This window comes from Papio anubis, chromosome 6, assembly GCF_008728515.1.
Source record: "Papio anubis isolate 15944 chromosome 6, Panubis1.0, whole genome shotgun sequence".
NCBI classification, from domain to species: Eukaryota; Metazoa; Chordata; class Mammalia; order Primates; family Cercopithecidae; genus Papio; species Papio anubis.
This window is the reverse complement of record NC_044981.1, coordinates 2,689,248-2,700,522: the sequence shown is the minus strand read 5'-3', so window position 1 is coordinate 2,700,522 and position 11,275 is coordinate 2,689,248. Positions and strand designations below refer to the sequence as shown.

The following is an 11,275-nucleotide window of genomic DNA, read 5'->3' as shown; positions in this document are numbered from 1 at the left end:
TCCTTCTAGATTTTGAAGGATGTCTTGGGGAGCCCAGGGGCCCAGTCAGAGAATTGTCACTGAGGTGAGGCTGCTGCAGAAAGCCCTCACTAGGGCAATGTTTAGTGGAGCAGTGGGATTGGGGCCACTGCAGAGAGCCCCAACTAGGGTAATAGCTAGTGGACCTGTGGGAACAGGGCTGTCCCTGAGAACCCAGAACTGTACGGCCACGAGCATGCAAGTCTATCCTGGGAGAGCCTAGACTTCAATCTGTGAAAGCTGCTGCATGGGTTGCACCTGGCAAATCCATGGAAGTGGGCCCCCTGGACCCTAGGGGACCCAGTCCCCACCCCCATGTGCTTGGAATGGGGGACACAGCATCAACGAAGATGATTCTGAAGCCCCAAGATGTAATGCTGTTTGCCTTGCTGGGTTCGGACTTACTTGGGACCAGATACTCCTTTCTTCTGGCCTGTTTCTCCCTTTGGGAATGGGAATGTCCGTCCTGTGCCTGTCTCACCACACTGTATTTTGAAGGCATGTAACCTATTTGATTTCACGGGCTCATAGCTGGAGGGGAATTTCACTTACGATGAATTGTATCTTGAATCTTATGCCTTTCTAATTTAGAAGATATTTAGAAGAGACTTTGGACTTACATTTTAAAGTTGATACTGGAACTTTGGGGGCCACTGGGATACAATGCATGCATTTTGTATGTGAGAAGGGCATGAATTTGGAGGACGGGGGCAAAATGCTATGCTTTGAATGTCTGTGTCCCCTCCAAAATTCATGCTGAAACAATCTTCAATGCAATGCTAAGAGGTGGTGCCTTTAGGAGGTGATGAGATCATGAGGGCACCTTCCTCATGAGTGGGATTAGCCCCTTATACAAGAGACTTCACATGGGATTTGGCCCCTTTTGCCCTTCCACTTTCCACCATTGAGGATGCAGCAGCAAGCTGTCATCTTGGAAACAGAGAGCAGGTGTTTGGAACTGGTTCTGTTTTATCTGATTTTGGGGGCCCCTCTTTCTCCCTATGCAAGATCCCCAAATTTTCTTCCCTCTCTCAAACAAAGCTTCCAGTATAGATGGGACTCAAAGGGAGTCATTTGCCCTCTAAGAGGTGTCACACTATGTCGTGTCAGTCATTCACACCTTAGTAAGAAAAAGCTCTTCAGGTCCTTGCCAGCGATTCGGGGAAAGGCTTACAACTGAGAAAGGCGCGGATCCCCCGAGGAGGGCGCTGCCCGGAAGCCACGCTCATTTCTGCTTCCACTTAGGCAACCCCGGGAGCTCTGACTCCTCGGCGGTCACAGGGAAGGGCCGCCGCCCCGCCCGCGGCTGCTGGCCCGGGTGACGCTTCCGCATGGTATAAGGGCAGCGGCCCTCGGTGCTTCCTCCCACAGCTCGCACCCAGCTCGGAGCCCGGAGCGTGCCTTGGCAGCGAATCGGGTAAGGCCGGGCCTCGGAGCGGTGGCGCGGTGGCGAGCTGGGGGGAGAGGCCAGGCCCCCTCGCTCAGCTTCCAGCCCAGCACCCCACCCCCGCCCCAGGCTCAGGCCCATCAGCCCGGCAGCTCCCTGCGCGCCCCCCACCCGCTTGGCGCCCCCATCCCTTCCGGGCGCCGCGTCTGAGACAGGCGACCTCTGATCCCCCGCCCTTGCCTGGGCGCAGGCCCGGCCAGCCTGGGAGGGAGGAGGGAGGACGACAGATGCAGGCGGAAGGGCAAGACTGAAACCCGAGATTAGAATGTTGTCCTTTCTCCCTGAATTCCCTTCCTCCCAGAGCTGTTTGTGACAGTTTCCAGGCAGCTCAGGGTCGAGCATTGCTCCTATCTGCAGCTGCAGGGAGAGAGAGGGGGAACCCCGTGCGATTCTAGAGACGATTGCACAACAAGGAGAAGTCAGCTGCCCAGCGGGCAGTACCGTTCTTCTTTGCCTGTCCTTGGGGAAATTAGGGCTCTGAGAGTGGAGATCCAGATGGGCTAGTGGGTGGCGGATGGGATGCTGCACTGCCAGACCCTGGACGGTGGTGGGTTTCCAAACTGGCACATCCTACACCGGCTCTGAGACTTTGGGCACTGGACCTCTTATACCTTTTGAACCTCAAAAATAAGGAAGACTTATATTATTGTAATAATTACAGTGATACCTTTGCCGGAGTTTTAATGCATAGTAGGTGGCTATGAGTCTCTGATAGAATGCTGTTAGTTCAGGTGAAGGTAGGCAATGGATTCATTGCCCAGTGAATCAGAGACTTGAATCAAAGGCTCAGAAGCACCTGCGCTCCCAAACATAGGTTGGGAGGACCCAGGGCTGGGTGGCTATGCTAAAGCTGGGGTGGCTGGGGCCTGCCCCACCCCACCCCATCCCCTAGACTCACCTGTCTGCAAGGTCAGAGCCCTTTAGGGCACCCTGGGTGCCCTAAAATCCCCTGTAACTGCTGAATCCTTGGCCAGCATGGTCCCACATTTGTGGGCCTGGGAAAGTGTTCTTGCCCTGCTGGAATAGAAAAGCGGGAGACAGTACAAGATCAAGGGTGCCACAGGGTGGCTGGCAGAAGTGGAGGAAGCTTCTGGGGGAACGAGTGCTGCCTAATCTGCTGGCATGGGCAGTGGGCACCAGGGGGACCCTGTTCTGTGTTGCAGTTTTCACCATGGAGCAGCTGAGCTCAGCAAACACCCGCTTCGCCTTGGACCTGTTCCTGGCCTTGAGTGAGCACAATCCGGCTGGAAATATCTTCATCTCTCCCTTCAGCATTTCATCTGCGATGGCCATGGTCTTTCTGGGGACCAGAGGGAACACGGCGGCACAGCTGTCCAAGGTCAGCAGAAACGACAGAAAGGGTCTGCTTTCCTTCCATCTCCCTACGAATGGACAGTCTTTATAGAAAGGTTGTGCCTTTGAGCTCTTACAGTGTGTTTTCAAAACTGTATTTTTATGAGATCAGACTTTCAGAAAAGTCACACTTGTAGGCAGGCTTTCATTCATCATCAGGTTTTTCCTAAGTACCTACCACATACCAGGAACTGTTTTTTTGTGTTGCTGCGGAGATAGCAGTGAGCAAAGCGGACAAAAATCCCTGCAGGGCGAGTCTTCTGTTCCAGTGGATGAATCTGGCAACTTTCCTGAAAGCCATACTACATCCTCCTGAGCTAGCAGCTTCCAGTTTTTGCTTTGCATATGATGGATGATATGCAACTCATAAATATTGCCTGTTACATAACACTACTTTCAAGCATAATGAGAGGAATGAGACATAGGGAATGCATTATAGTGGAGATGGTGGCATTGCTTTTTTCCAAGGAAAAGAGAAAAAGTGACCCTGTGGTTCTATAGTCCCAGGGTGCTGAGCATGGCTTAGTGGGCTGTGGCATAGCACGCCCTGCAGGGGAGGTGAGGGGGACACCCAGCAGCTTTGGGAGCAGGACCCAGCCCTTGGCAATGTGACAGGTCACTCTCATGCCCAGCCTTCCTTCTTGTCCTTAATGGACATGGAGGGGACTTCTGTGTTTGGTACTCTTTAATTCCGAGAAGAGAACTCGCTCTCTCTCTCGAAGCCCAGCAGAAAGGAGTGGTAAAAGTAGAGGCTCTTCTAACATACCTGCTGTAAATGATACTGCCCCTGTTCCTCGGCAAGGTGCAGCCCGGGATTCAAGTTCAGGGGGCTGCGAAGCTTCTATTACTCATCGCGTTAGATATGAAAGCATTTAAATATATTTTTTAAATCCATTAAAAAAAAAACACCTCTGTTACTAATTGTTAGTTGCTTCTTGCGGGGTTGTATCAGTTGCTAGCTTGAGGCTTTCCAGGGACTTTAAAACCTCAGCAAAGAATAGTTTTAAGGACTCCTCCCTCATTTCCATTAAAGCAGATGGAGCATAGGCACAGTGCAAGCATTCCATATCTCAGTGACTAATGTGGACTTCGTACCCTACGCAATTTTGTTCTTTGTGTCATAATCATAAAGGAACCAGCCTAGGTCTCATAAAACCACAAAGGGCCACTTGATTTGTAACTGATACATGGAGAATTAAACTTTTGCCAGAATGTTAAGTTTAAGGAAGTTATTTTAAAATAAGTGAGTTACTGATGTTAATAGGGTAATAAAATTTTAAAAGCCTCAGTCTGTAATATCTTTGTGGTTCTGAATAGAGGATGAATCCTATTTTTACTGCTTACTTCTGAGAACGTTCAGTAAAATTATATTTGATACAGAATATAAATATGAACATACCATTTATTATTTTCTTTGGAAAAGGCAAACTTATATATAAATATTTAGTGTATTAACCACCCACATTTGTGGAACTGCTAGTGTAACAAAGAGTGATGTAAAAGCAATGTCTAAAGTTGTAATCATTCTGTCTCACAAAGTCATACATTTTGGATTTCCTATTGTTTGTTCTGTAATGACAAATTAATAAAGTATTGGGTTTGGGATCATCAATAATTAGTAATAAAAACACATTAATTTGATAGAAGGAAACACCAAGGAATCACTTTATAGTTTCAAAATAAATGGCTGTAGAAAGAATGTTTTCTTTATTTTAGACTTTTCATTTCAACACGGTTGAAGAGATTCATTCAAGATTCCAGAGTCTGAACGCTGAGATCAACAAACCTGGAGCGTCTTATATTCTGAAACTTGCTAATAGATTATATGGAGAGAAAACTTACAATTTCCTCCCTGTAAGTACTTTGCCCTTCGCATCCTAAAACCCCACTAGACAGTGCAGATGTTTTCCAGCACAATCAAGTCATGGAAATCAGTTTTAATATTTGTAAACTTTCAGAAAAACAATCCGGAAGGCAAACATGATAGAATGCAAACTTTAAGTGACCTGATGATTTTGTGTTACAGTCTTAGTGAAAAGATGGCTCCTGGAGGTTTTACTGAAGCAAGAGTACAATCAGTATTTGTGAAATCTTAGTCAAAGATCAGAAAAGAGTGGTAATTTTTATATAACAACAGTAGTCTAAGGGTTAGGCTTACCACTACTGGAATGCAGTTAAAAATGGCTAAGATACTAAATTTAATGTTAAATATTTTTTACTACTCTAAGAAAAACTATAAGAGTTTGAAATTTTGTGTTACATGGAATTGTAGCCTTTTAGGACAATTTCTGTTGCTTTTCGGGATTGTAGAAAACACTTTCAACATGGAGTAGGAGTATATTTCCTTTTTCTTTTTTTAAATAGGAGTTCTTGGCTTCGACTCAGAAAACATATGGTGCTGACCTGGCCAGTGTGGATTTTCAGCATGCCACTGAGGAGGCAAGGAAGACCATAAACCAGTGGGTCAAAGGACAGACAGAAGGTGAGCGCCCGGGCAGAATGGAATCATTACGCGCTGGTCGTGTCATTCCTTTCCTCAGTCCGCCTTTCCCACCTGCAGTGATTCCCTCCCCAGCTCCCACGGTCCTGGCACACATTGTGATTACGGTCAGAGGACACTCCCGGTGTGTGCACTCGGCACTGCATGTTGCTGGACAGCTCTCACATGTTAGAAGTTCACCAGAGAGGAAACTTAAACATGATTTAACTCAAGCAGCTAAATCCTTTTTTCTTACCAGCTCCCCAAAACTTTTAAAGTTACATTTTAAAGTTAAAACCAACATTGGCGGGGCACGGTGGCTCATGGCTGTAATCCCAGCACTTTGGGAGCCTAAGGCAGGTGGATCATTTGAGGTCAGGAGTTCAAGACCAGCTTGGCCAACATGATGAAACCCCGTCTCTATTAAAAATACAAAAAGAATTAGCCGGGTGTGGTAGCGCACACCTGTAACCCCAGCTACTCTGGAGGCTGAGGCAGGAGAATCTCTTGAACCCGGGAAGCGGATATTACAGTGAGCCGAGATCATGCCACTGCACTCCAGCCTAGGCAACAGAGTGAGACTCCATCTTAAAAAACAATAATAAAAATAATAAAAAATAAAACATAAAGTTAAAACCAACACTGAACACAGCAAAAAAAGGAATTAAAATTTTGAGGAGAATCCAGCCTGCCAAAAATTACCCAATACACATATGGGAAGAAATGGCCTGGGATTTCACGGAAATACCTGAAATCAATATTCACAAACTACTGTGGTCATAAATTTTTTGCCAACATCTTGTCCAGTAAAAAAGGTGTGGTAGGTGGGGACTGACTTGCTCTTAGGGTGCAATTGATTTCTTTACTACATCTCTCTTCTTATCTAGTCCTGTTTAGTCAACCCACTCCAGTAGGCGTGTCTTCCGTTATGCAAATTGTTCCCGGCCATACTTGTGGTCACCAAGGTGACCTTTATTTCCATGGAGTATGTTCTGCTGGGTTTTTTTGTTTGTTTGTTTTTTGTTTTTAAGAGACAGAGTCTTGCTCTGTCGCCCAGGCTTGAGTGCGGTGGTGCGATCGTGGCTCACTGCAGCCTCCACCTCCTGGGCTCAAGGAATCTTCTCATCTCCACCTCCCAAAGCGCTGGGATTGCAGGTGTGTGCCACCATGCTTGGTCTTGTTCTGCCTTTTGGATATTGTTTAAATTTTTTTTGTGAGAGTAGGCATCTACTCAGCGATTTGAAGAAGTAATTTACTGATGACTAAAGACATCTTCATTAAGAATTTTTTTTTTCTGAAAAAGAATAGTTGTTACAAAATAAGGCTCATTGTTTATCATACAGTCCAGAAAAGGAGAATTTTCCTGTCTTTAGTCTTTCAGCACATTTGACTGGTTTAAAATGTCAAGTCCTTTGTGGGAAGTTTGTGTGTCATCCTGGTCTGCCCCACAGGTTGTTATATGTAAAGTAGAGATGTGTTAGTGAGTAGGGCTTTCCTAACTTAGTATCTTGTTAAATGAAAATTAAGTAGAAAGTATATATTTGAATTGCATTTCCGTGCTAATATATTGTCAGTTCAAATTTGGAATTCCAATTTGGATTTTTTTTTAAGCTAACTTGATTTTTTTAGGGAAAATCCCGGAACTGTTGGCCTCAGGCACGGTTGATGACATGACTAAACTTGTGCTAGTAAATGCCATCTATTTCAAGGGAAACTGGCAGGATAAATTCATGAAAGAGGCCACGACGAATGCACCGTTCAGATTGAATAAGGTGAGGTGAGGTAACTGTACAGAGTCATGCGTTGCTCTAAAAGAATGCAGAGAATAATTTCAGTGATTTGTTTTAACTGTTCAGAAAGACACAAAAACTGTGAAAATGATGTATCAGAAGAAAAAATTTGCATATGGCTACATCGAAGACCTTAAGTGCCGTGTGCTGGAACTGCCCTACCAAGGCAAGGAGCTCAGCATGGTCATCCTGCTGCCGGATGACATTGAGGATGAGTCCACAGGCCTGAAGAAGGTATGGCTCCTGGGCTTCGTGCTTTGTGGTTCCTCCGGTGTGTGTGTTGCATGGTAGGCAGGTGCTTGTTAAGTGTTCACTGATGGCTCATTTTCCAATAGTTTGTCATTCCTTTGTAAATGTAGCCCATCAACACTTGCTACACCAAAGCCCAAGTTAATTTTTTTTTTTTTTTTACATTTATTTATAGAGACAAGGTATCACTATGTTGTCTAGGCTTGTCTAGACCTCCTGGCTTCCAGCGATCCTCCTGCCTCATCCTCCTGAGTAGCTGGGACTACAGCTGGGAGCCACTGTGCCTGGCTGACGTTTCATTTTTCAAGAAAGATGGCCAGCTACTTTCAGTGGGCACTTGTGATGGGGTCATCAAAGATCTATACTAAATCTAATACTGGTTAGTGGCAGCCCATGGAAAGGCTCTTGAATTAACTTTAGAGGAAATTACAGTAAGATGAGGATTGTTTTACTGAGGAAAAAGATTGAAAAGTCCCAAACAGTGTAGCATCTATCTTCATCATGTACTATACAATTCTATTATTACATTGTTCATTCTCATCACAATTCATGTAGACAGTGAATTAAATTTTCAATGGGTACAAGACAGAAAAAGCCTCATGTTACACGTTAGGCCTATTTACTCATGTGAACTTTGTATGAGGTTTCCATTATGTGTAGGGACCCTAGCCTGCTCTGTATTCTCTGTCTCCTCTCCAGCTAAACTTGCCATCAGGAAGGGGGTCTAATATTAATCATTTGCATGTACAGACTTTTAATATATTGTATAAAAATTAATGTGGTCTTTCTTTCAGTTGTATTTTTGCATTAGGTTTTTTTTTTCTGATTGTAAAGTGAAAATCTCTAGCCTCATAAAAGGAATGATCAGCACCATTAGAACAAGTAGAGTGATGATTCTGTTCCAGTCCAATAGCTACAACAATAGTAATGATAATAGCTGACATTTATATAGCACTATGGGTCAAGCACTTTATATACATCATTTCATTTAATGCTCTCGACCGTCTATAAGGTAGATATAAGTAATGTCCACGTCACATTTCAGATGAGGAACTAGATCCAGTGCATAATCTGCCTTTTAAATTTTTACCTAGGAGCTAAAGTTATTAGATATTACTTCAGCTCCAGTAAGGTTCACCGATTACCACAGCTTCAGTGGGATCCAGACTAAATAGAAGAAATACTTTAAATTTCTTCTAGCACTACTCGACCTGGAAGTAATAGCAGCTGTCATGGCCTATCACAGTAATCCATTGTGGTAGGAGTTTAGTAAACCCTGGATGAATGGATGGATGGATGAATGGGTAGATGGATGGGTGGATGGGTGGATGAGTAAATGGGTGGATGGATGATAGATAGGTAGATAGATTGTTGGATGGGTGGGTGGGTGAATAGGTGAATGAATGGATGGATGAATGAGTGACTGTGTTGCTGGGTAGCTGGGTGGATGGATGGATGGATGAGTGAGTGAGTGGATGATGGACCCAATGTACAAAGTTCCTGTACTTGAACCTTTGATGACTTGGAACACCACCTCTGCCCTATTTCATCAATTGCCAGAAAGAAACAAAATTCTCCAAATGGAATCTGTTTTGGCACAAAACATGAAGGAAACTAACTAGCAACTGATATTATGGGTCCTTTGATTCAAATAATACTTTATTGCCTTACTTATGTAAAATTGATATCACTTCTTCTTTCGCCTCATTTTAATTGCAGATTGAGGAACAGTTGACTTTGGAAAAGCTGCATGAGTGGACCAAACCTGAGAATCTTGATTTCATTGAAGTTAATGTCAGCTTGCCCAGGTTCAAACTGGAAGAGAGTTACACCCTCAACTCAGACCTCGCCCGCCTAGGTGTACAGGATCTCTTTGACAGTAGCAAGGCTGATCTGTCTGGCATGTCAGGAGCCAGAGATATTTTTATATCAAAAATTGTCCACAAGTCCTTTGTGGAAGTGAATGAAGAGGGAACAGAGGCGGCAGCTGCCACAGCGGGCGTCGCCACCTTCTGCATGTTGATGCCAGAGGAATACTTCACTGCCGACCATCCATTCCTTTTCTTTATTCGGCACAATTCCTCAGGTAGCATCCTGTTCTTGGGCAGATTTTCTTCCCCTTAGAAGAAAGAGACTGTAGCAATACAAAAATCAAGCTTAGAGCTTTATTACCTGAGTTTTTAATGGTGCCAATGTTCTTCTATCTTTACCAGTAAAACCAATATCCAGAAACAAATCTTTTATTTTCTTTTTAAGTTCGGCTCTGTTGGCTGTTTACACCCATGAATTTTGGCATGGGTATCTACTTTTCTTTTTTTACATCGAAAAAATCCAGTGGTTGCTTTTGAATGCATCAAGTAAAAAAGAAGAAAAGAATACATCAGATGTGTAGATTCTTGACCATGTTGTAATCTATGAAATTGCTATATCCGCCTGACAGCCATGGGAAAACATGATAAGATGGTCATTTATTTTGCAGTTAGAATTTTGGGAGCCGTGAAATAGACAGACACCCTGACTGTTGAAGGGAGGTTTAAAAACACATATTCAATTGAAATATAAGAGAGCACTCCAACTGAGAGCCCAGGTTATGAAGACAAACTTGTCTCGCCTGATGTTTCTGTCCGTTGTTCTGCAGGATTAGTATTCTGTTACAGCCCTTTAGTTTTTAGACTCTTCAATTAAAGGGCCAATGGTTATAACCTGCATTCCCTTTTTTGTTCTTCTTTATGTATAATATGTAGTTAATGTGGCAGTGCATGAAATCAAGAAGTGGGTGTCTTAGGATAAAAGATGCCAAGAGTCTACAAAAATAACCATGTAGTAAGATAAACTGCTGAACAAAGGTTTTATTGTTAGCCACCTTCACATGTATTTTCTCTTTTTTTCTTTTTTTTCTTTTTCTTTTTTTTTTTGAGACAGAGTCTTGCTCTGTTACCCAGGCTGGAGTGCAGTGGCAGGATCTCAGCTCACTGCAACCTCTGCCTCCTGGGTTCAAGTGATTCTCTTGCCTCAGCCTCCTGAGTAGCTGGGATTACAGGCGTGCACCACTAGGCCCAGCTAATTTTTGTGTTTTTAGTAGAGATGGGATTTTGCCATGTTGGCCAGGCTGGTCCTGACCTCCTGACCTCAGGTGATCCGCCCACCTCAGCCTCTCAAAGTGCTGGGATTACAGGCATGAGCTCCCGTGCGTGGCCTTCTCATGTGTTTTCTGATTAAGGCTCTTGACTTCCTTCATCCATACAGGTTGTTATGCCAATAAGATGGTATTGTGCGGGGCTATGTGGGGAGATGGGGTGGGGGCTCTTGGACTAATATAAAACTTTGTCAAATGTAGTTCTTTGAATGGGGCTTGAAACACTGCATTTTCTTGCTCTCACAAGGATAGTGGGCACCATGAATTAATAAAATGTCCTAGGATTCTGCAAGCCAGACTGGTCTCAGGCCTCTTGTTACTGCTCTCTTATCCTAGACAAATTAAGGCCACCAGCGGGGATTCTCGGCTTTGCAACATTGTTGGGAGTAAGGAATTCCATAGGTTAACAACAAGATTTTAGCAACTCTCTTGTCATCACACTTTCTTTTTTCCCCCCTTTCTTAAAATACTTACCATATTTCAGGTTTTCAGGAAAAGCACTGCCTTCTGTAAGTCTTTTCTTTTGGTTCCTCATCCTAAAATCCACTCTGATTTGGAGTAAATCATGTTCATTACGTAGAAACTGAATTGTAGGGGCCCAAGTGAGCCTGCTCAAATTATATATGAGGGAACAGGCCTATAGACTATAGGTACATTGTTGAAGGTCAAAACAATTGGTGAGTTCCAGGGCAGAGACTAGAATCCAATTCGCATTTTATGTGGAGAGCATTTAATTTATGTAGTGGCGAGATAGTTACCTCAGGCCTCTGAAGACAATTAGAAACCAAACAAATAAAACAAGC

General features: G+C 44.0%; 1 protein-coding gene across 3 annotated transcripts; it reads left to right on the top strand.

Annotated features, from left to right (window-relative positions):
* The first annotated feature begins 1,237 nt into the window (after positions 1-1,237).
* SERPINB1 (serpin family B member 1) lies at positions 1,238-10,768 on the top strand. Of its 3 annotated transcripts, none has more exons than XM_003896952.4 (7): positions 1,238-1,435; positions 2,629-2,804; positions 4,535-4,672; positions 5,183-5,300; positions 6,927-7,069; positions 7,154-7,321; positions 9,056-10,768. In XM_003896952.4, exons 2-7 carry the CDS (start codon positions 2,637-2,639, stop codon positions 9,458-9,460), a joined length of 1,140 nt encoding a protein of 379 aa, XP_003897001.1. In that variant the 5' UTR covers positions 1,238-1,435; positions 2,629-2,636; the 3' UTR covers positions 9,461-10,768. The 3 variants fall into 3 exon arrangements, with proteins under 3 accessions (XP_003897001.1, XP_021792624.1, XP_009202617.1); XM_021936932.2 differs by having other exon boundaries at positions 1,299-1,435; positions 2,629-2,874; XM_009204353.4 differs by lacking the exon at positions 1,238-1,435 and adding an exon at positions 1,489-2,012.
* The last annotated feature ends 507 nt before the right edge of the window (positions 10,769-11,275 follow it).

Bases quoted from the DNA above. Each gene is read 5' to 3' on its own strand.
- SERPINB1 (XM_009204353.4), top strand. From the start codon at position 1,985: ATGCTGCACTGCCAGACCCTGGACGGTG. The intron at 2,013-2,628 runs GTGGGTTTCCAA...TCTGTGTTGCAG, and splicing joins CTGCCAGACCCTGGACGGTG to TTTTCACCATGGAGCAGCTG. The intron at 7,070-7,153 runs GTGAGGTGAGGT...TTAACTGTTCAG, and splicing joins CACCGTTCAGATTGAATAAG to AAAGACACAAAAACTGTGAA.